This window comes from Diabrotica undecimpunctata, chromosome 3 (genome assembly GCF_040954645.1).
Source record: "Diabrotica undecimpunctata isolate CICGRU chromosome 3, icDiaUnde3, whole genome shotgun sequence".
NCBI classification, from domain to species: Eukaryota; Metazoa; Arthropoda; class Insecta; order Coleoptera; family Chrysomelidae; genus Diabrotica; species Diabrotica undecimpunctata.
This window is the reverse complement of record NC_092805.1, coordinates 162,239,398-162,264,644: the sequence shown is the minus strand read 5'-3', so window position 1 is coordinate 162,264,644 and position 25,247 is coordinate 162,239,398. Positions and strand designations below refer to the sequence as shown.

The window sequence follows — 25,247 nt, the reverse complement described above, 5'->3', positions numbered from 1 at the left end:
GACCCCTCTCGCAATCGGTATATTATTTGTTTCTATATCGTTCACCTTTACACAAAAGACCTAACATCTAATAATTTATGAGTTTATTAACCAATACCAATAAAAGTATAAAGCGAGATACCCTGTATATCGCTTTATACTTTTTTTTAAGTAATTTAACATATTTTATTTTATTTTTAGTATTGCGATTCAATACGGAATGTCTTACAATTCATAGCCTTATCAATGACTTTGTTTTCTGAAGTATACTACAACCAAGGTAAAGTATCTTATTTCTATGTGCAAGGTCAATAAATCTAAATTTTTTTTGCTATCAACACGTGTAACATCATAAGTTTACAGAAATCAGGAAACGCCTTTTATATAATCTAAATAAAATATAAAAATTTAGATGATTATATAAAAAAAATTATAAACATTCGATAAAATAACACAATTTAGCGAGATAAAAACGGCGGAATAATTTGTAAATTAACATTCCAAGCTTAAAAAAATAAAAACGTTTATTCTAAATGCTTTTATACATTGTTAATATTTGAAATTTGTGTAGGACAAGAAATAATAATACCTATTACAGGAAACGAAGCTAACAAAGGAAAAACCGAAAAATTACTGGGCGCTTTTTTTAACGGGAATATCTGAGAGAAGTCCATAGAAAAGGCGTACCATCTCTGAGTCTTAAAATTTTTATTGCATTAGAGGTTTTTTATTCATTTCAATATTGTGACTAAACTACGCACTCTAGATGAAAACGTTTAGCAGATGACTTTTTTCAAAATACTTGCTCTTGCTATCAAATCTCCTCAAACTGTGCATGCCGATCTCCGTTCGTAGCGCCATCGTATCACGCCGTTACATCAGCAAAACAAAAATAAAACCGCGACTCTTTTTACACACCATACACTTTTAACAGTCTCGTTAACTAATGCCAACTTCCACTTCTGTTTTTATAGGATCATTGATTAGCAAAGCGACCAGTTCAGTAGTTTCAACGACAAAATTTATAACCGATCCGGAACAACGAGCCAGAAGAATTGTAAATATCGCTCAGAACGCGGAAGTGGACTTCTGCAAAGCTTTTTGGTTTCTATCCGAGACGGAACTTATGAACCAACTGCCTTCTATCGTTTCGCCTAGCGTAGCCATTTCCAAGATGATACAAATTCCTCCAGAACCTATAGTCATGGAAACTATCGATGGAAATACTTATGAAGTACCAGTGCCTTTTTCGTTTATTGGTAAGTTAATTTTATGAATGAATGTTTGAATTCTTCCTTGTATTCTATCTGAAAGAGTATCTCTAATTCCTGTACGGTTTCGTATTTCCTCATTCCTGATTCTTTCCATTCTCGATACTCGGCATGACCTTCTAAGATAATCCATTTCCACAACATCTACTTTATCTCGTTCATTCTTTGTCATCGTCCAACATTCGGCACCATATGTGGTAATTGGTTCTACAATTGCTCTGTATACGCGAAGTTTGGTATGCATCTTTATTTTATTAGACCACAGTAATGGATTCAGTATTCGGATGCATTTTTTCCCTTGGGTTATTCGGTTTTGTACATCTATCTTAACTCTGCCATCTGCTGATATGATGCTTACTAGATATTTATACTGGTTGCAGCCTTTTATGACTGCGTTTTCAAGCCTCAGATCTGTGGTATTTCCTCCAATTTTTAAATATTCTGTTTTGCTTATGTTTACAGTAAGCCCCCATTTGGCATATTCCTCAAATAATTTTCGATTCATATAATTTATATCTTCCTCATCGGTTGCAACCACCACCTGATCATCTGCAAACAACAATGTATACAGAGTTTCTTGTCCCACTTCGATGCCCATAAATCTACATTTATTTCTCCAATTCCTCAATGCTTCTTGGACGTATATTTTAAAGAGTGTCGGTGACAAACAACATCCTTGCTTTAGGCCTTTAGTGACTTTAAATTCATTTGAGGTTCTGGTTCCAATTTTTACACAACTAACTGCATTTTCGTACAATTTATATATCGCTCGGATATAGGTCGAATCCAATCCGGACCTTTCGAGGACCTCAAACATTTTCTTTAACGGGACACTATCATATGCTTTCTCAAGGTCTATAAATACCAAATGGGTCTCTCTACTTCTTTCGACACGCTTTTCAATTATTTGTCGTAGGATAAATATATTATCAAGGTAGGATCTCCCGGTACGAAAGCCGCTTTGTTCTTCAATATCTTGTATCTGTCTTTCAACCCTCTTCTTTAATATTCTGCCGTACAACTGGCCCACAGAGCTCGTCACACTAATACCTCTATAATTGGAACAGTCTCTTTTATTCCCTCTCTTATATATGGAGCTTATATAAGATTTATTCCAATCTTTAGGAATTTCCTGGTCTCCACACATACATTTATTGAAAAGGTCTACTATTAATTCTAAAAGTGCAGTCGGCCCATATTTAACCAGCTCTATGGGAATGTCTCCAGGCCCTGCGGCTTTTCCGTTTTTACCTCTTTTAAGGTTTCCGTCAATTCAGATAATGTTATTAAAGGGATTTCCTGTCTTTCGTCTCTGTTGTCTATTAATTCCCTTATCTTTTCCCATCTGTACTCTAGTCTATCCTCTTTCAGCAGTTTCGTATAATATTCTTCCCATTCATTTAACTTTATGAGAGAAATGTTGTCTTCATTTTTCTCATTTTTCCTAAACTGCTTTAATGTTTTCCAAGCTTGTGCCACTTTTGTTCCACCCATAAATCTGTCCAGTTCATCACACTTAGCCTCCCAGTTTATATTTTTCGCCTTATCCACGTCTTTTTTAACTTCTCTATTCCATTTAGCGTATATTTCTCTGTCTTGAGGATCTTTGGATTGAAGCCATATGTGATATGCTTGTTTTTTCTTGAGAACTTTCTCTTCTAGTTCCGTTGACAACCATTCAGGTTTTCCTTTTTTCCGATTTTCAACTTTTCCCAGTGCTTCATTTGCCGCTTCATGAATATATTTTTTAATTACCTCATACAGACTTTCAGGGTCTAAGTCCTTTGTTTCTATATTTTTTATTTTCTGAGCTATTCTAATTTTATATAAGAACTTTGTCGAATCTTGTTTAAAGCTTTCCAGGTTATATTTTATGTTTTCTATGGTTGTTCCTATGTCTGTTACTTCATCATTTTTGTGACTTGATTGTTCTCTCTGAAATGTCACCATTACTTTTGCAATAATCATATGGTGGTCACTTCCACAAATCGGTTAATGTACTGTCTTAATTCCGTTCCGTAAAACATTACTACATAAGCTTAATGTAAATTGTCTTTATTTAAATTTTCAAATCAACAACGACTTATCTAAATGCTGTTGTAACTTTGTACCTATGTAAATGATTATTTTAATCAAGTCACCATCCTCTGAATACTACATTGAAAAATAAAGAACATAAACGGAAAATGCTAGGTTATCGTTGCTTAAACTAACATTTAGTAATCACGTAATTACAAGAAACAACTAAAATAAAAAAAAATATATCATTGTAACAGTATTAGGTTAAACCAAATGTGTTAATTTATTTATAGCCCGATAAATAATGGTTTGTTCCATTAAATGAAATGTTCCGTGATTTTGTATATTTAATACATTTTTGGTCATTTTAATTGGCGATAAAACAATAATAATAATTATTGTATCTTAATGTATGTCAAAGATTAATTAAAAAAAGCTATTATATTTTAGGTCAAAACATTGCAAATAGTGTTACAAAAATATGTTTGTGAATATTGGTACATTGTTATTCTTGATTTTTTTACTTTATACATATATTGATATATATATATATATATATATATATATATATATATATATTTATTTATTTATGTAATATATAAATATTAATATGTATATATATATATATATATATATATATATATATATATATATATATATATATATATATATATATAAGAATTACTGGATATAAGTGACTGTCAATATAAACAAACAACACAGTTTATTAGGGTTGCAGTCAGAAAATTGGCCGGGATGTTAATGAAACACTCTTATGACCTTTTGTCTAGCTTTCGGAATGGTTTTATTCCTTTTTCAAGACACTGTAATAAGAAAAACAATGTAAATATTTATAAAATATCACAAATCTTCAGTGCAACTTACTAGTCGTTGAGATTATTTATAAAAGCATAGACACTCAACATTAATAACACACACACATAAAATATAAAATAGTGGACAAAATACATTTTAAAATTCTTTAAAACTTAGGTACAGATAGTAAAGATTTTGTTTGTCATCTTTTACTGGTGTGTTTTAACTCTGGCACATAGAGAACAAAAAGAAAAAATCCTAATATTATATTTCTTTTTAAGAAATACTAGAGGCCCATCTTAGGTGATTTTAATTTTTAAACCTGTCTTAATGGTATGCAACATGTTATGCATATAAGTGTAATTTGTGTGGGTACGGGTACAGGTAGATATTAATTTTATTTTGGATGTTTTTCCAGTAAGTAACAATAAATGTTGCTCAGTTTATCTATGTCTGAGTTTTTATTGATGCAAGATGTACTAGATTTTATGGAACACATTTCCAAGAAAACACGTTTTGAATGGTTCTTTTCCTTTGCCAAAATACAGGAATCCTCGAAATTAAATTCATGTTTCGACGTTAATGCATGTTCTGTCAATGCACATGCATTTATTTTTTTTTTTTTTGTTTTTATATCGCTACGATGTGAGATCACCCTACTGTGAAAATTACGAGATGATTCTCCTATATATATTTTGTTACAATTATTACACGGTATAGAATAAACAACATTCGATGACTCCTGTATTGTGAAAGGATCTTTTGTTTTTGTGTATAACTTCGATATTGTTTTCACATTTTTGGTTGTAATTTTTAAATCACTAACATTTTTGAAGATGTTCATTAGCTTCGGTTTTAAAACTGGAATGTAGGGTAGGCAACCATAAGTTATTTTAGATGGTATCACTGATGTATTCTGTGTCAATATCAATTGTCGGACCTAATTGTTATGAAAATTTTGGTTGTCAGAAAAATGCGAAGGAAAAGGAGAACCGAAAATGAGTTTATTTAACAGCCCTATAGGATAGGAGTTCTCTTGTTATATAGATCTCAGCTTTTTTAGTCCCTTGTCTCTGAACTCGATGTGTGACAAGTTGATAACCCTAGTTTTAAGGGCCAAAACCAAATTTGTTTGCATCTTAGATGGATGTTGAGAATGAAAGTTTATAAAACGGTTACTAAAACAAGGTTTACGATACCACTCCGTCCTTAGCATACCATCATTGCCACGATGGATTAGCATGTCTAAAAAAGGAATCACATTATCAGCCTCTCTCTTAACCGTAAACTTTAGGTGTTCACATTGGGCGTTAAAGGTGTTTAACACATCAGTTACTTTGTTTTCAGCAACCGATAAAATCAAATCATCAACATATCGTTTAATAAAAGGTATGTGAAAAGGTATCTTTTCTTTACACGTTGTTATAAGTTCATCCAAAACAAAGTTACATAGTATGGGGGATATTTTGCTGCCCATTGGAGTGTCAAAGATTTGTTTAAAGAAATTACCATTGAATACAAAGATGTTAGAGTCAAATATAAATGTTAAAACTCTTATGAAATCATCTAAACTGATCTTGGTATGCGGAGAGATGCTGTTCCAGTTATTTTTGATGCTGTTAAGAATAGCATCTAGTGGTAAGTTTGTAAACAGTGACACAACATCTAAACTAATCAGTATATAATTATTCGGAACTTTAACATTGTTAATGAAGTTACTAAACGTGAAAGAATCTCTAATATAGAAATCATTGGATTCGTTATAGGCAATTGTGAGGATATCTGTGAGGTGTTTAGCAAGTTTACTATTAGGAGCATCAATGGAAGAGACAATATGTCTCATTGAAATAGTGGGTTTGTGAACTTTAGGCAGTGTATAAAACCTGGGTGCAACTGCATTGTAAATTTTCAAGGATTTTGCAACTTCTGTTGTTATGGATTTGGAAGAAGCTAAATCTGACACCAGCTTGTTTGCCTCTTGTTGGAGGGTGCACACCGGACTGTTCTAAAGTTTGATGTAACTTTTTGTGTCATTTAATAAACTATTACTTTTTTCAATGTAATCATTCTTATACATTGCCACTGTTACATTTCCCTTGTCACTCCTAACAATGTAAATTTCTGGATGTGATTTTAAAAATTGGTTACACTCATTGTATATTGTGTTCAAAAAATGTCCTTCTTTACTTGTTTTGTGTAAAAAGTTAGTGATAACATTAGTGCTTTGAGATCTCACAATGTCCTTCTCTTGAAGTTCTAGACCAGAAATAAGAAACTCGATATCTGAGAGAAGAGAAGACATTTTGAAATCTGTGGCACTAGGAAATAGGCAAAATTTTGGACCCAAAGACAGTTGTTTTTTGACATTATAAAGAAAAGTGATGTCAGTTATATTTTTGATTCTTGAAATGTTATTTTTGAAAAGTGATCTACTTTTATTTTGTTAAATTTTTTGATGTTGTTATTTCTAATTTGGAAAAAAACTTTATTGTATTTAATTTTTTGTCTTATAGAATTCTTGTAGTAAAGGAGCAGGTAAATGCTGCTCTAATATATTTTTTAATTGATGTAATTGCTTTTCTATGTATGTAATATCATTTATTGTTACTGAAATTTCTAAGTTTAAGACTTTGGTTTTTAAATTTGAATTAAAGTTTTGAATTTTACTACCTAATTTACCTCCTTTATGATGTTATAAGTTATTGATGTTAAACTTTCCATTCTCTATGTGTCCAGGAGGACAAAGATTTTTTCTACATTTCAAAAGGAAAATTCTTCTGTTGTTGAGTGATGCAAGCTTGATGTTGAACTTGCCCCATTGTTTAAGGAAATCTACGCTAGCAGAACCATATTCTCTCCGGATGTTCTCAAAAAACCCCATCATGTAAATACAAGAATTACTGGATATTAGTGACTGTCAATATAAACAAACAACACAGTTTATTAGGGTTGCAGTCAGAAAATCCCAATGTCTTTGTACCACAATTTACTTTTATTTTGTAAATGGTTCGATTTATATTTAATGTTCATATAAGACTCCTTAAGACTATATATAACTAAAGGTCTTTTTATAATATACTATATATTCTAAATACCACTGTATAATTAAATTTCTTTTTGTATTGTAGGTCGAAAATCAGTACAAGTTCGATTGATAAGCCACAAGGTCCGAGAAGGAATGTTAGGAACCAAAGGCAGGTCCTCAGTGGAGCCGCCTTCGAAGGGCCTAATGATTCACTGTCACGGCGGCGGATTCGTAGCTCAATCGTCAAAATCACACGACGGATACCTCAGGGATTGGGCGAAACAATTGGACATTCCCATACTATGCATCGACTACAGTTTGGCGCCTGAAGCTCCTTTTCCGAGAGCTCTAGAGGAAGTCCTTTACGCTTATTGTTGGGCCAAGAAACATCATGATTTTTTGGGAAGTACAGGTAATATAGTTTTTTCCCTTGGCTATAGTAATTACAGGTCATAGATAATACATAAATTTAAATTATATTTTACAAAAAATAGTACCTAACAAATGTGCTCAATTGGTAGTGTGAAAGGCCCAGTGAAAATTGAATTTTTATTATATTTGTATTGTCCCCGCTATTAGAGGGCCTATATTTGTATATGTTCTCTACTGCGTCGGAATTCGGAGAATTGGACATATATAATTCAGCCTTGGCTTAAACATTAGATATGCTTTTAAATGGCGTATTTTATAAGCATAAATAAATAACGATGTAGCATTTTTATTTGCCCATTCTGTATAAGATTTTAACTCACGTCTTACAAATATTCGAAAGAGCAACACTAAAAATCTTCGAACGAGAAGGGATGCTCTAAATGTTCATTTATGCAGTCTACATTGCATCGTATAAAAGCAGTGTAAATCCCAATAGTTCCTATAAGCACTTTGTGATTTGTGTTTTAGAATTTCGAACGAGAATAAGCACAATAATTGTTTGTTTACATGGCCAGATACCTTTAAGCAGAGCAGGGCAGGAGAATTTTTTACGGGCGAGAGATCGGTGATGCGAGAGAATGGGCGAATTCCCATTTTAGATCTTAAGGGGAATCAGGTCTTATTCAACGAGTCAAGTCGTACCGGCACCTTTGGCGATAAAGTGTACCTTTGGAAGCGTTTGTGATTTTATTTTTGAGAAATCTGTTATGGTTTCCTTGATTTCCGATTTATCTCTTGGTAACAAGAGATAAAACATGTACAGCTACCTGCTTATGGTAGTGTAGGTGAAGTAGTGTCTGTAATTTATCAACTTGTTCGCTGGGAATCAGTTCCTCTATTAAAATGCATGTATTCATTACTATAAAAAAGGACATACATGTAATAGCAGCAATAATAAGTAATAGCAGATAATCTAAGAATAGGTTATTATTATTATTGTGTATTTGAAACAAAAGTAACCTCTTCGTTTGTTTTAGGTGAAATTATTATCGGAGCAGGAGATTCTGCAGGGGCTAACTTACTACTTAGTACAACATTAAAATGTATTAAAGAGAATATTCCTACAATGGCTGGGTTATTTATAGCATACGTACCTACTTTAGTACATTACATACCGTCACCAGCGAGACTTCTGTGTATGATGGATCCTTTAATACCGTTCGGGTTCTTATTGAGGTGTTTAAAAGGTAATTGTTTACTTTTTATTATTAAGTTATGCATTTTATCAAATGTCTCGCGGAAATGATTCAGTTACAGTAATTATTTCAATTTTAACGTGTAATCAGGCCAAAACAAAATATCGATGGCTTGGTGCAAAAACTCACCAAGTCAAAATAAGTCATTTCGAGAAAATGGCTAATAAAAAAACCTCTTGTTTTATGTTATTGAAGCCCTAAATAACACTAGTTTTTAATTTATTTGTATGTTACTAAATAAAAGATATAATATCAGATATTTATCAATCATTTTTTGACCAGTTTTATTATTACTATTTGTACAGATAAAAAAACAAACATGTCTGACTTAGTGAGTTTTAAATTTGTATCGTGATTGTAAAAACGCGGTTGATTTAATGAAGTTTTATGTAATGGATTGCTCTAAAAAAAATTGATTGACCAAAATACAAATTCTTGATAGGGAAACAATATGAACAAATAAATAATTACTCATTGTTTTCGAGATTTTCAGTTTCAGGAACAGTATCTTCCTTTGTCGAAAATGTTGGTAGTACCACCCATGTAGAGGAGACAAAATACAGCCTTGCCTCACTCCACGCATGATTTTCACATAGTCAGTGTGTTCACCTTCAACTCTGAGGTTTGCTGTCTGATTCCAGTAGAGACTTCTAATTATTTTCAGATCTTGGTTCTTAATTCCTGCTTGTTTTAGTATTTGCATCATCTTGGCGTACTGTACTCGATCAAACGCTTTCTCGTAATCAACCAGACATGCGTATATGTCGTAGTTGACGTCTCTGCATCTCTGGAATAAGACTTGTACTCAGGATGCGGGATATACTCCAGATCACTGAACCTAAGAATAAAGTGGGGTATGGGCAAAAATGCCAGCTTAGTTCAGACAGAACTGACTGGTATCTCCATAGCCGCAAAAGAGATAACCCAAAAAGGTATAGCAGGTAAAACTATAATGATCTGCACAGATAGCAGACAAGCGCTACTAACCTTGAATAGACCACGTGTCACATCGGGTTTAGTAATGGAGTGTCACGAGTCACTAACTCAAGCTTCGGATGGTAATACCATCATCCTAAGGGGGTTAAAGGTCACAATAGGAATAAAGGCAACCGTATTGCTGACCAATTAGGTAGGAAGGCGGCAGGCCTAAGACTCTTAGGACCTGGGGATCTTTTTGGTTGGTCAACTACAACAATCGCGGAAATTGTCAAATGTCACTCCCATACGCAAACCGTAAAAAGATGGGAAGAAGGGAAAGGATGTAAACTTGCCAGGGTAACACTAAGTAACCTTGAAGAGTCAACATCTAAGAAGTACTTGGGAATGACCAGGAAAAACCTACGTTTGGCAGTTGGTTTTTTAACTGGTCATTGTCAACTAAGCAAACACCTCCATACACTGGGGCTAGCAGACACACCTCTATGTAGGAAGTGTGAACGAGAAGACGAAACTGTAGAGTATGTCCTATGTGAATGTCCAGAGTTATCGTTAATACGAGAGTACGCGTTCGGCGAGTCCTGGCCCACACCTGACCACATAAGAGAGATGTCTCCTGGTGACTTGTCCACCTTCCTAGAAATGGCAGGATGGACAATGAGCTAAGGGTGACAGCTCCCTGGGAGGATGCACAATGGGTCAATTGTGGCCTAAGTGCTGTGAAACTTAACTCGCCTTCCCTACTCTACAGATACAGAAGACTTGCACTGAGAACAAAGCCTCTCTAGTACCAACAGCATTTGTGAACACGAACTGGTTGGGAGAAATATGACTTTCACACAGCTTGTAGATTCTCTTACGAATTATCTTTAGGAACAGTTATAGAAGATGACTCGTGAGGCTTATAGTACGGTAATCTTCGCATTTTTTTACGGGCTGTCGATAATATATTGACTTTTATTACAACAGATAAAAGATCGGAAATTATTATTTAATTACACTGTCATCTGATGGAAAACGGAACATTTTAGTTTCTCAGAGGTTTATTTAACATTTATTTTTTGGACTATCGTTTAAACTTTTCCTTTTCAGCCTACGCATGTCCGGATCCTCATATGAAACAGATATCTAACAGTAACGACAATTCTGATACCGAGAGTTTCGAAGAAATCACTGAATCCGATTTAATGGCCTTGCAAGCTCATAAATCACCAGTTTCAGAAAACTCGGATTCTATGACTTACGAATCTTTGGCGTCCAATGAACAGAATAATTGTGAAAACGAACAACCTAAACCTCAGCCTTTAATGAACGAAATTTTGGAACGATATGTACAAGGTAAATATAGTGATGGTATTTTAGTTTCATTCATTGATTTAATTTTATGTAGGTCTGTGGGAGTAAAATGTTTTCTGAAGTGAATAAGATCATAAGCTGACGCGTCAATCTTATATGTGTAAGGATTCTCTGGTCATACGTTTCGGACTATATTATTTACTTCCTTACATCATAATACTGTTGTATGACTTTTAGTCTCATATGTGCCACATAGTATTAACCGATTTTGCGAGAGAATATTGTTCGATATTTTTAATTTTAAAGAACCCTACAAGAGATTAATTATCATTAGGTGTTTTGCAGTAGGCAACCATTTCTTAAATAACAACAATGTCAAAAGAAACTTCTCCCAAAATGATGATTTTAATGGAAAATTTAAAAAATTAATATTCTAATTTTTTTCTGTTTTCTTTATAAAAATTACAATAAATTTGTTATTTTTAATATATTATATTATCACCTCTATTTTAAATTACACCCCTTGTGCGACTTGGCATTGAATTAATCAAATCCTGATGTTGTCCTGAGGAAAAGCTTCTATTCTTCCATGAGCGCCAATCAAAGTTGCTCACGATTTATTGGAGTAGGTATTATGTTTCTTACTCTTCGTTTGAGTTGGTTCCAAACATGCTCAATAGGTTTCAAATCTGGACTTTGAGCCGACCAATTCATTTTTGGCACACCGACGGTTTCCACTGGCTACCATCCTGGCTACGTGTGGCCGCGCGTTGTCTTGCATGAAAATAAAGTTTTCGCCCACAAACAAAGCAAAAGGCATTGCATGCTCGTCTAGAATTTCGGTAATATATCGGCCAGCATTCAACGTTCTTCTATTAATAAACACGAGATCAGTACGGCCTTCGAATGAAATGCCTGCCAAAACATTACAGAGCCTCCTCCATAAGCAACACGTGCTCGTCGAGCACAAGCAGCGTATCGTTCCCCACGTCTTCTGTATGTTTTGATGCGACCGTCTGAGCCATAAAGAACCATCCTGGACTCACTAATTAAAACAGTTTTCCAATCTGCTATTGTCCAATGCTCGTGGTCTCTACCAAATTCAAATCGGCGTTTTAGATGTGCTGCTGTTAACAAAGATCCTGTTGCTGGGCAGCCAGCCCTTAGACCAAATTCCCTCAATCTTCTTCTCACTGTAGTGTTGCTTAATGTCCACCCGGGAGCATTTTGAAAACGGTTGTGGATTGCTCTAGCCGTAAAGAACCGTAGCCTGATCCTGGTCGTCGCTCTTGAGATCCAGCCTCTACGAATCGTTGGTATGTCTTTGGACCATACAACGACTGATTCCAAGCTGTCTGGCCACTTCTCTTTGACTCATTCAATAATGAAAGATTTTTGAAAAACTGAACAGCCATATTCCGAGAAAAACAAAGTAGAAACAACACGTACATTCTCCGAAGTCGTAAATGTGATATAAATTTGCAAACTTATTACCCTTAATTGACCTGTCGATACCTAGTAGCAGTACCTAAAATTGTTTCTGCATTGTAGGAGTTTATTTACAATAGAATAAATTGCATAAACTTAAAATTATTGAAAAACTCTTATAAAATTCTAGGTGGCCTCTTTTTTTGTGACGTCCCTTATGTTCATTTTTGTAAATATTTATTTTTTACTGTAAATAAAGATCAATTCATTTTTTTAAACTTCTAGAGCAACTTCCGAAAGAAGGTAGTACCGATAAAGTAGCTAGTAGTCCATCTTTAACGAACACGAACTCGTTGCAGTCCAGAGTTACTGGTTTTGTATCCAATTTAAAGGATTCCTTTACAAAATATTTAGGTAAATATACATAGCTTCAATAATCATGAGCTTAAATAAATCTTCTTGCGGGTTTGGATGATCATTTTAGATATGCCCATCCTGGAAGTTGTTAGGTTTGAATACTTTACCTGAAAAACAATCAAGAAAAGTCCAACTATGTGGTCCATGTACCACGAGATGAACTATATTCAATTTGCTAATTTGGCTTCTGATAACCTATACAGCTAAAAATAAAGAAATAAAGATGCCGATTCTGCATACGCACATACGGTAGCAATATTTTTACGGTAGGAACAAAATTTTCCATAAATATTTCCCAGTATTAGATCATACTGAATAGTTATACCCAGGATATGAAATAGTTTTATGAAAGTAATTATTACTAACCGTGATACATTTCTAAAGCAGTCACATAAATACCTTCCCGATTTGATGATGATTTTGACAAGCAAAGGCCTAGCTGATTCAGCGGTATTAGCATAGCGGTATTTTTTTGAGATTTGAATTAAGTTCGTTGCGTTCAGAGGCATAACAGAAAATTTTGCGGAATGTAATATTACTATGACAAAATGATAAATTACTCTAAAGAAATGTCTATTTTTTTCTTTACAATGTCGAAAAGCCTGTGGTGAATCGTTATAAATATCTTCCTCAAAAATTATGTTGTCCAAACCCGGAAGACTTCTCTAAGAGTTTTTTAATAGTATCCTCATGCACGATACCTTATTAGCATTTATATATATAAAATGATTCCAAATTTTTAAGCTTATTTTTTAGGTGAGAGGTCGATTAGTGAGGCAGAAAAACTTTTGGACCTAGATGTTGACCCAACACCGAATATTTTAGATAAGTTAGGTTTTGACGTACCGAGAGATCCGTATTTAAGCCCGATTTATGCTTCAGAAGAGGATTTAAAGAAATTTCCACCTACACGCGTATTGGTAAGAATGAACTTTGTAATACTAGAGGGTAGGAAAATTTAAGATAAGGGATGAATGATGGTGATGACCGCTGTCACCACTGTAACATCCCCTTGGTTTAAGACTGAACTACGGCCTGGGAGACCGCTGTCGCCGCTGTAATATCCGCTCTAATAGTCCTATATAGTTAAGGGAGCTCTGCGAGCGGATGCGAGGCTTACTGGTCCACTAGTCCGAACTGGTCGTGATTCCGCCCTCGCGGATTTACAAGAGGGTAGGAAAATTTGGATAGGGTCTGAAGGACATTCAGATGTAGGTCCTGTAAAGAGTTAGAGGTTATTGGCTTACGTTAGAAGCCGGAGAGATGTGCAAAGCGAAAAATGTGTTCTCTTATAGTCTCTACCTGAATTGGTCGGGAAAGAACAAGCCAATTTTCAAACTTACTATATATTTAATAAATCGTAAATCTACATCTAATACAACAAGATATACGAGATAGCTAGTTATTGTTTTATCAAATTTTGCGAAGTGAGACGAGAAGAGATTTTACCAAGGAAGTATAAAAGGCGGACAACCTACTATTATTTGTTTTCCCCATTGGTTAGTATTTATGTTTCGTTACCTTAGCGTATTTAGGCCCTAACTAAAGAATACGCCTTGTAGTCCGAACTGTAACTCAGGAACAGTCTGAATGAACGCTGGGAGCACTGTACATTATCGCGATTCTAAGAGAGACGAAAATTCGATACTATACTCTCTACCATTCCCGTCGGACACGATACCACGCTAGTTGAGCTGAACACACGGGGACCGACTAACACTCCACTGGGGTGTCGAGCACTCACTGCTAGAGCGCCAAGTACCCACTGGCGCCGGTCGCCGAGCACTACTGCTTCGTTGACCAACTTTTTTCCTTTTTATGTCCCGCAACGCGTACCTTCAATTCCTCGTCACAGTCCCGAGGCGTCGCGCTTTACACCTAGAGTTTTCGCTGATTATGCCATCTGCTCCACGTGTTAGAATGGATCATGCGATGGCGTGCTTGCTAGCTCAGCTCAATTCTTATCGTTGGTGTGTCGCTTCGTTTTATTATTTTTCAACGAAGGTCTAAAGAGTCGCAATTTTTAAACATTCGGAGCTGACCTGATATCGAAACTTACTTGTGTAATACACGTTAACTAGGTAAATTTTCATTCTTTGTTTAATTTGAAATGTATACGTTAAACTATGTCGAATTTTTTTATTCTTTATTTAATTTGGAGTATATAATAATTATTTAATTAATTATAATTATTCTTTTCTAGGCTAACTACCCCTTATTTTGTTTCTTTTATTTTCTTGCTATGTTGACTTGTCACATACCGGGCTAACTGATTAACGATTGCGTTTGGGGGGTGGGGTTGTTTCCCTTGGGTATGTGGCTGATACATTACAACTTAAATTTATTCTAAAATAAATTAGTAAGTATTTGACTTTGAATTAATACATCGCCGGGCCAATTGTAAAAAAATTGTACAGTCAGCCAAGACCCTCCCAGGTAACGGCCATACCTCAATACCTAGCTACTGGTTTACCAAGCCGGACGGCTCGGGTGCTATACCGGCAAACACCAGAAATAATTCAATTTCTAATTTAAGTGAGCCGCCACCGTGATTCGGAGGGCATATAAAGTCCGGCTACGTAAGTAGTCGTTAACCCTAAAACCTGATCCAGAAGGATACATCAATGGAAGATAAACAGTAAGCCAGTTGGCTGCAGTACGACCGATTATAACAAAAAAGGGTTTCCGAAAAAAAACCCTCCAGAGTTGTAGCGCTTTATAATGATAATGATAATGATGATAAAGAGCTACTGCTTATCCTTACCACCCTATAACATCAAATCTCCAAAATTATCTACTTGTTCGTAAAAAAGTCTGTTTTTCATAGAGTTATCGTCGACTTTTTTGGTAAGTAGCAGATAAATTGCTCGTCATCGTGTATGTAATCATTGATTTTGCAAGTTATTTCTTACTTAGAATTCCGTGGCATTTCTGCATCTTAACATTCATAAAGCAACATAACGGTTGTCCCGGTAACTGCTTTTTACCTCACCAGTAAACCAGAGTTTACTTTTGATTTCACTCTTTCCCGGGATACTAGAAACTAAATCTATTCAGATCACATCATATTTGATAAGAAGATATTCGTTTTCGTTTGGTATAATTACACAATTATGTCAATGCACTGATGATACGCCAATTTGCATTTAAATATATTAAAATTTTTTTTTCAGACAGTTGAAATGGATCCCTGCCTAGATGACTGCATAATGTTTGCTAAAAGGCTTAAAAGTGCAGGCAACGATGTACATTTAGATATTTTGAGTGGCCTACCGCATGGCTTTTTAAATTTTTCATTGGTGAGTATATATTTTACCTACACATATCACATATAAATAATTTGTCCTTAAAAATGTGTCTACAGTCTTATGTAACATTTTTAACAACTTTTTTTGAGAAAATTTGGTAAAATGTTTGGTTCATTTGGAAATTAACACAATAACAACACGTTTTCTGTTGTTTTCTGTTCTGAGTTTATGACATTCCTTCTTCAGACTGCCTCCGATACTATATAGGCCAAACAACTCGTAGAATCTAAAATAGAATTTATGAACATTCCATTTCTGTTCGCAATTCCGATTCAATTTCAGCTCTAGGTCAACACCATCTTCATACAGGTCACTAAATTTATTTTTAAAACTCCAGAACCATAGCCCCCCATCCGTTTCTATAAACCAAGAATTATTCCGGTAGTCATAGAAATTGAAAAAAAGGCCAAATTATCTCAATAAAAGAGATGACGGCATACGGCTACCTTCGACATGAAAACCTCTCATAAAGAAAATCTCTTTCGGTTCACCCGAATATCAAAATCCTACTGTCGGAGATATTCGCGCCAATCCCTAAGCTAACCCCCACGCCAACTTCCACCCAAACCACTCACCATCGGCGGTATAAATGAACCGTCCTCTGTTTCCAGTAGCAGTAATGCATTGATTATAGATCAGTGTAGTAGTGTCTGGGGACTCGGAAGACTGAGACCTCGGAAGCCCCGAAGAAGACACCAAAGAGGATGTCGAAAGCTCGGCGCATTGATAATCGACGCAGTTCAACCCGGAAAACTGTTGAGTTTAATGTTAATTATTGTAATAGCTTATTACTTGAGCTTTCAATTGTGTTTACAATTATTTTCAAGAGCTAAAGTAAAAATACAAATCATTTGATAAAGTGGAACGAATAATTGTAAAAAAGTAGTTAATCACCAAATAAAATTAAGTTTTTTAATGAATTTGTTGCAAAACGGATTCATAAAACATTATTAGAAAAACTTTTGGATCTAATAAATGTTTCTCCTTCTTTTTGAATTTAAAAAAAAATTATTTGAGCCCCTATAATTAATATATATATATATATATATATATATATATATATATATATATATATATATATATAGAAAAGAAGAGAAATTTAATCTTTGCAGATTAGTTAAATAGTAAACTCTTAAATATTGGGGAAATCTTTCTTTCTATTGGGGAAAGTCTTTCTTTCTTGCAGATTTCCCCAATATTTATTTTATATAGTTTATAGAGTTTACTATATATATATATATATATATATATATATATATATATATATATATATATATATATATATATATATATATAGAAAAGAAAAGAAATTTAATCTTTGCAGATTAGTTAAATAGTAAACTCTTAAATATTGGGGAAATCTGCAAGAAATACTCTGCAAGAGTATTTCTTGCAGATTTCCCCAATATTTAAGAGTTTACTATATATATATATATATATATATATATATATATATATATATATATATATATATATATATATATATATATATAATAAACTTCCGGGTTAAACCGCGTCGATTATCACTGTGCCGAGCTTTCGACATCATCTCTGATATCTTCTTCAGGGCTGTCGAGGTCTCAGTCTCCCGAGCCTACAGACACTACTTTACTGATCACCAATCAATTCACTGATGTAGTAGTTACCAACGAAATTATACGACCAACATTGCCGTTAAAGTTATGTAAATATATTACAATTGTCAGATAATTTTTGTTGTCTCATTATCGTCTTTAGAAACTATAAACTTTATATATTATAAATTTTAAAGGTGATTTATGTTTTTTTAGTTTTCAAAAGAAGCCTACGAAGGTTCGAAGGTTTGCATCAGTCGAATTGAAGAACTGTTGAAACTGAACAGTAATAATTAGACAATACTGTACCCCGTTTGAGATTAAATTTTTTATAGATCTGTCCAAATACAGAAAAGTATTATTCTATTGGTATTGATCGTTGATATTATTATTGGTAGTGGTAACTTAGGTAGCTGATTTTTGAGAAAAAAAAATGCGATATTATTTTTATACAGTACTTATTATGTACATGTGGCGCGTATCCAAGATGTTTCAAAATTCGAGTAGAACTTATCTAGGTGGGCGGTTAATGCAGACAGACAAAGTAATATGTAGAAAAGAATAGTTACGTAGGAAGCATTTTGCATATTATGTAAACATAAAAGGACTGTTTAACAACTAGGTGGCCTTAAAAGTTAAATTTGTCAAATTACAATACCGTCATTTTAGTTCGATAAATTAAAGTCTTTGAAAGCTTACAAGATGGTAAAACAGAGTTACAAGCAGATTACAAACGCTGAGATCCAAATCTTGTTAACTAGGTGAATGATGTATTCAAAATCGAATTCAAATTTTTTGGCCATTGCATGGAAAAACATTTTCTTCTGTAACAAATCAATGCTGCCATTTACTATTTTCCCTTAAATAGGTAATCAACCAAGATACTTCTTAAAAAACCGTTATCATAACGTTTCCTTGTGAAAACACCTTGTCTACTCTCATTGATATCATAAAAAATCTTGGTGAACTGTATTTTTTATTATTTTTTTCTATCCTGAGTATAATAGATTCAAAGTCCTAGTCATATTTTGATGAAAACGTGTCAAAAGGTCGTGAGGAACATTATGTCTTCTATCTACCGCATTTGCAGGTCACTCAATACTATACAGTGGACTCTTTCGGTAGTAGTAGCGGTTTTTCATCGTGAACTAGTCGATTATTTCTGCTCATACGACCACACTATGAAATCTTTTCTTTCCTATCACTATAAGAGTTCAGGTTTTGTCACTTAAAAATGAAATTATTTGTATGTAGAATGTGCAAAACTTTAAAAATAAATTGATAAATAAATTTATTCGAGTTTTAGCCATAAAAGTTAAGTTATACCAAATTATTAAGAGCAGTCTATGATTTTTCCATTTTGACTTCATTTTGAAACAGCGCATCATATGAACATCTAGCAATATACTAAGTGCCACAAAAGTTTTCAAATGAGGTATTACTTGTGATATGACACCACTTAAAATAATTTTACAAAATGACAAAACAAAGTATATGAAGATAAGGAAAGACGACACAGCAATAGTGAAATTCTTAATTACACAGGCACCGGAAAACCGGAAGATAGAACAAGCTAAAGAACTTTGAAATGCAAGAAAGCATAGGGAATGAATAGAAATCTGCTGAAAAGAAAAACTTATAAGTAAGAAAACAAAAGTAAATCTATAAAGATGTAAATAAGACTTGTTGTTAGATATGGAATGGAAAAAGCAACTCTTAACAAAAAAAGAGGTCTAATTGGACACCACAATTCTAACGTCAAACTCTCACAGCTTTTTATTGTTGTCCTTTAGTTTGGTAATCGGTTTCTTGCTATTGACATTTTCAGATCTATTTTTTGGCATTATTTCTATATGTTCCATGTATGATTTTATTATGTTTTTGATTTTTGTCTTCTTTAAGTGCCATCTCCGTTACGGAGTTACGTTGAGGGAGAGCCCATAATCTTCACTGCACCTGAATATTTTATTATTCTTTCCAGATTTCCTAAATTATCAACTATTATTACGGTATCATCAGCATATCTAACATTGTTAATTAAAAATCAATTTACTTTGATCCCGGCTGTTTTGTTTTAATATTTGTATCTTTTTGAAATAAAATTGAAATCCAGCGCTATGGGGATTGTAATAGCAAATACATCAGCACTTAGGTTTTTAGTCTACTTATTTATATATCTTCCATTCCAGTTTTAATTATACTTTTCTCAATTCGTATTCTGTGTCTCAGCGTTTTGTTTGATATTTTTTCCTTAAAATATAGCCAATATCTTGGATTCCCTTCTTGGTTGAAGAAGTCCGTCAACTGAAAGTACTTTATCACGTATCTTCCTGTAGTTGTCATATTTAAGCTTGTCAAAGATGATTCTACAGAATGATGAAGAAGATATCATAGGTTCATGTTATCTCTGTGTTACGCCACGTAGTTATTGAATAATCGTATTACTACCTTCATAGCCTCTATCTTTGATAAATGAGACACTATTACTATTGTGTTCTAAATTTTTACAAGATTTGTGGATAAACTGACAATATCTGTTTTAGTGTCAATGCAACTTTGTCAATGAAGTATTTCAGTGGATGTACAACAATTTATCATTCGGTGGTAAAAATGTACATCCAATATCTAACCACACACCTAGATTGATCGATTAGTAACATATTTTTGTCCAAAGCAATATTTATGTTTTTTAACAATATTAGACAGTTTTACCTACCATCAAAACTTAAAGAGTATATCTTATTGTCAATGGTTGGTAAATATCTATATTTGAAAGATATAAAAACAAATAATGTAGGATCACTTCAATTGTTACTAACTTCATACCTACCCATAATAATAGATTCTGCTCTTTTATGTTTTTATGAACTTTATGTTAAATACAAATAAGTCAGTGGTAATTATAAAGAACTGGAACCATCTTTTTACCTGAATTTTTTCGGGCTTTTAATCGATATTTTGCAAATAGTCCAGTCTACCAAGGTAAAAATGAGGTTGTAATCTCCGATCTCGTTGAAGAGCCATCGATTTTTATCAAATTTTAGAGAAGCTCTATTTACAATCCACATCAAAATCTACCCACCGTTGAATTCAGCTGTAACTCACTAGTGCTCTAAAAATAGTAATCAGAGTAATTATTTATGGATAAGGACTAGAAAAATTACTTATTCCAAAATAAATATTCCTTATTTACTATTTTAGAAATTAAGATACACTAGTATTATACACTACCCAATATTTTAACCAAACACTCAATATTAAACATTTTCTTTGAAACATTGTCTGTACAATAAACAAAGGTATTTTTTTCGACGATAGTTTGAAAAACGAAGGAGAACACATGGTTTTCCTTGATCCTGGAAACATACTGGCTTTGGCTTCTCCAAGCGTACAATCAAACATACATACACTCATATATATATATATATATATATATATATATATATATATATATATATATATATATATATATATATATATGTAAACATACGTGTAGAAGGTCCCCCTTTCACCAAGAAAATCAAAGTTAGGTATTTAAAAAAAATCCACCTTATTGGATCTCTTATTATATATCTATAATATATATATATTATAATAATCTCTTTGTTGTTATATTATTTCATTTTTACTCCTTAGTTTTTTTAATAAATGAAAGATGTTTGAGTTATTGGTGAAAAACCAATTGAAAATGTTTTTTATATCAAAATGTTCACCCCTGAGTTGGGGTGGTATTCACCCGCAGGGAAACAGCACACATTGACATAGAGTAGATTTTGCTTGTTGAGGTATTCCCTAGATACTGTTAAAATTTCAAAAAAATCAATGCGTCTTCATCGGAGCTGAAAACCTTGACAAGCTGGACTAAAATCATTTAATGAACAGGCAAGTGCTTTTTGACGATTATTGAGTTGATTTGGCAATAATTCCCTATTCACTAAGTTTTCGATTTGTTTACATTACACCAAACTTTCTAATATTAATTAAAAGTGGACATGGCAACGCTGTAATTGATACCAGTAGTTCTTAACTGTCATTTGCACACCATCGATTAAAGGTGAACTGGTGTACTGTTTTTTAATTACATTTAATTTAAATTATTATTTTTTGAGTACAATATAGTTTCTTTAAATTTTATTTTATTTAAAGTATGTATATAAATCAAAATAAGTCTAAAATTATTGTTAGGAATCTCTTAACAGTTGGCTGTACTGAGGCGACGTAAAAATGTCACTGATGGAGTGCAACGTCATCATCATCATCCAGCCTCAAGAGTCCACTGCTGAACATAGGCCTCTTCCTCATGTTTCCAACCCCGTCTATCTTGCGCCGCTCTTATCCAGTTTTTATTGAGTCTTCTTAAATCGTCAGTCCATCTTGTAGGTGGTCGACCGACGCTTCTCTTGTCTTCCCTTGGCCTCCATTCCAATAACCTCTTTGTCCATCGCCCATCTGTCATTCTGGCTATGTGTCCTGCCCATCTCCATTTTAGTCTGGCTATCTTCTCGATGATGTCAGTCACTCCGGTTCTTCTCCTGATGTCTTCGTTGGTTATTCTGTCTCGCAGAGTTATTCCTAACATGGACCGCTCCATTCTTCTCTGCGTGACTCTCAGTTTGGTAGCTGCTGCTTTTGTTAAGGTAAGTGTTTCTGCTCCGTACGTCAAGACTGGGAGGACGCACTGATCAAATACCTTTCTCTTTAGGCATGTGGGCAGCTCACTTTTAAAAGTTTCTCTCAGTTTTCCAAATGCTGCCCACCCAAGGCCGATTCTTCTCTTCAGTTCATGAGTCTGGTTATCCCTGCCAATCATAATTTCATGTCCCAGGTATTTATATCTATCTACGAGTTCTATTTCTTTCCCACCAATACTGATGTTCTGGTTGGGTACCAAATTGGTCATGATTTTTGTTTTCGAGATATTTATATTTAAACCTACACTTTCTGTAGCCACAACGAGTTCCTGTACCATCTCTCTTGCCATACCTAGATCTTCAGCTATTATAAGTATATCATCGGCGAAACGTAAGTTGTTTAGATATTCTCCATCTATTTTTATTCCCTTTGTCATTCAATCCAAATTCTTAAAAGCATGTTCTAGCACCGTATTAAAAAGTTTAGGTGACATTGGGTCTCCTTGTCTAACCCCCCGTTCTATTTTTATGCGATTACTGTTAGTATGTAATCTGACAGTGGTTGTTGCCTGCAGGTATATTTTGTATAATAATTTAGTATATCTATAATCTAGCCTGCATTTTTTAAGCGTCTGTAATATTTTGCTTACCTCACTGTGTCAACGGCTTTGTGAAAATCGATAAATATTAGAACTAGAGGTTTATTGTATTCCACTGCTTTCTCTATTAGGGTTTTTATACTTTGTAGATGGTCATTTGTTCCGTAACTTTTTCGGAATCCTGCCTGTTCCCTTGGTTGATAAGTGTCTAATTTTCTTTCCATTCTCTTAACTAGTATTCGCGTAAACAACTTATATATATGGCTGAGGAGGCTAATCGGTCTGTAATTCTCTAAATTTGCTTTGTCTCCTGCTTTGTGTAATAAAATCATAGTAGCGTTCTTCCAGTCTGTTGGAATATTGGCGCTGTGAAAGCAGATATTGAAAAGTTGTTTAATTTTTTCAAGTAATATATCCCCTCCAATTTTTAGTGCCTCTGATACTATTCCATCTTCACCCGGGGTTCGATTATTTTTCATTTTCTTCAGGGCTTCTTTGATTTCTGATTTTGTTATATCGGGCATTAAATCTGATCCTTGGTTTAATACCCCAGTTTTTAGTGTAATTGGAGGTTCCGTATTGTTATCTTTTTTTCTTGATCTATATAACTCTGTGTAGAACTCTTCGACTGTTCTTAATATTTCATCTCTGTTCGTTGTTTCTTTTCCAGTTCTGTTTCTCAGTTTGTTAATTTCTATTTTCCCCTTTTGTACGTTCCTCTTCAAAACTTTCATGTTCTTATTTTGCTCTATTGCCTGTTTTGTTTTTTCTACATTGTAGTTTCTTACGTCTTTTCTTATTGCCTTTGTGATCGTCTTATTTATTTGATTTATCGCTTCGCAACGTACTTTGAAGTAAATAATGTATGCTTATATTTTAATAGAGGTATTTTTGAAGTTATTCATTTCACCACGTTTCCTGTTATTTATCTCATAGTAATTGAAAGATAAATATCCCTTATCTTGATTCAGTTGAATAAACATAGGCAGTGCTGTTTAGATTTGATATTAATCGCGTTATTGGCGGTAAAAAGATTGGTTTTGTTGCTTGGATTTCGGTGTATATGTATACATATACGGTGTATGTATATATTTCGGTTTCAACAATAAGGTATGTGGTATATGATGTCAATGACAATGGACTACCTAAATCTGACGTCACAATGTGCGGAGCTTAGAAAACCTTTCCAAACAATTCTATTTTGTGTGTATATGTCCCATAAGAAGTTGGAAATACTGGTTTTTTTAATTGTTTGAAGAATGAATAAGGACTTTTGATTATGAACATTTATTCTGTGCAATTGGTATTATTTGTTGTTCGTGTATTTGTGAGGTAAAAATATATAATACCAATTGCACAGAATGAATGTTCATAACCAAAAGTCCTTATTTATTATTTAAACAATTAAAAAAACCAATATTTCCAACTTCTTATGGGACATAGACATACAAACTAGAAATGTTTCAAATGATTCTTAAAATCCCCGCCCGTTGTGACGTCAGAGCTTAGATAGTCCATTAAAGTAATCCTACAGTTATAAATGATATTTTACGACAGGAAAGTCAAAAGTTTAAAATATTTTATATTTTAGTATTGTATTTATATAATATATAATGTTTACAGTCGTGATAGATAGTGAAAAATCAAAATAAAATCTTTATTTAAAACGCTCTGTTCTCCTGAATAATTTCTTGACATTATCTCTCTAAAATGAATGCTGCTCATTAGAATTTTGAAGTATCTAATGTTAATTAAAGGTGTTTTAAAATGTTTCTGCTGGCTCTAAATGTTGAAAAAAATGGCTTAAAGTTTGTGGTTAAAAATATTGGTAAACCACGATACAAACTATTGTTTATAATTTTGAATGTCTTTGATATAATGCTGTAAAAAGTATAAAATAGCTTTATAAAAATGTATATCTAGACCAAAATGGTATTGAATCCTAATAAAGTTGTATCCATCCTTAAATAACATGATTGTACAGTGTACATTCATATTTCAATAAATGAAATGCCTTATTTAAGTTTGAAAGAATCTCATCATTATTATTTCCTTTGCCTTTATCCCCAATTGCCATCAGTTTTTCTAAGGCTTTCTCACACGACTTTATTACATTTATCTTTCAGTTTCATTTGAATTTGCCTATGGCGCGTTACACTATTCACTTCTTTCCATTCTATTACACTTTTTGTAGCATTGGTTTAATGGAGCACAATGAGAAAATTTATATTTCGCCATTGCTCTGTAATATCAATGTTACTTACAAAGTTTCTGCGTCTGGTTCACACTACAATATTCCGCCACGTCTATTGCCCTCTGT

General features: G+C 33.5%; 1 protein-coding gene across 2 annotated transcripts in view; it reads left to right on the top strand.

The window, feature by feature from the left end:
- The window catches only part of Hsl (hormone-sensitive lipase), a 33,910-nt gene extending 15,270 nt beyond the window's left edge, over positions 1–18,640 (top strand). The window contains exons 3-11 of one of the 2 annotated variants that reach the window (XM_072527428.1): positions 181–259; positions 954–1,238; positions 7,214–7,522; positions 8,520–8,729; positions 10,767–11,012; positions 12,684–12,812; positions 13,572–13,735; positions 15,989–16,114; positions 17,914–18,640. In XM_072527428.1, coding sequence (XP_072383529.1) covers positions 181–259; positions 954–1,238; positions 7,214–7,522; positions 8,520–8,729; positions 10,767–11,012; positions 12,684–12,812; positions 13,572–13,735; positions 15,989–16,114; positions 17,914–17,994 — 1,629 coding nt within the window. In that variant the 3' untranslated portion in view covers positions 17,995–18,640. Of the gene's footprint in view, positions 1–180; positions 260–953; positions 1,239–7,213; positions 7,523–8,519; positions 8,730–10,766; positions 11,013–12,683; positions 12,813–13,559; positions 13,736–15,988; positions 16,115–17,913 lie in introns of both variants that reach the window. The other variant, XM_072527427.1, reaches the window with a different exon arrangement.
- The last annotated feature ends 6,607 nt before the right edge of the window (positions 18,641–25,247 follow it).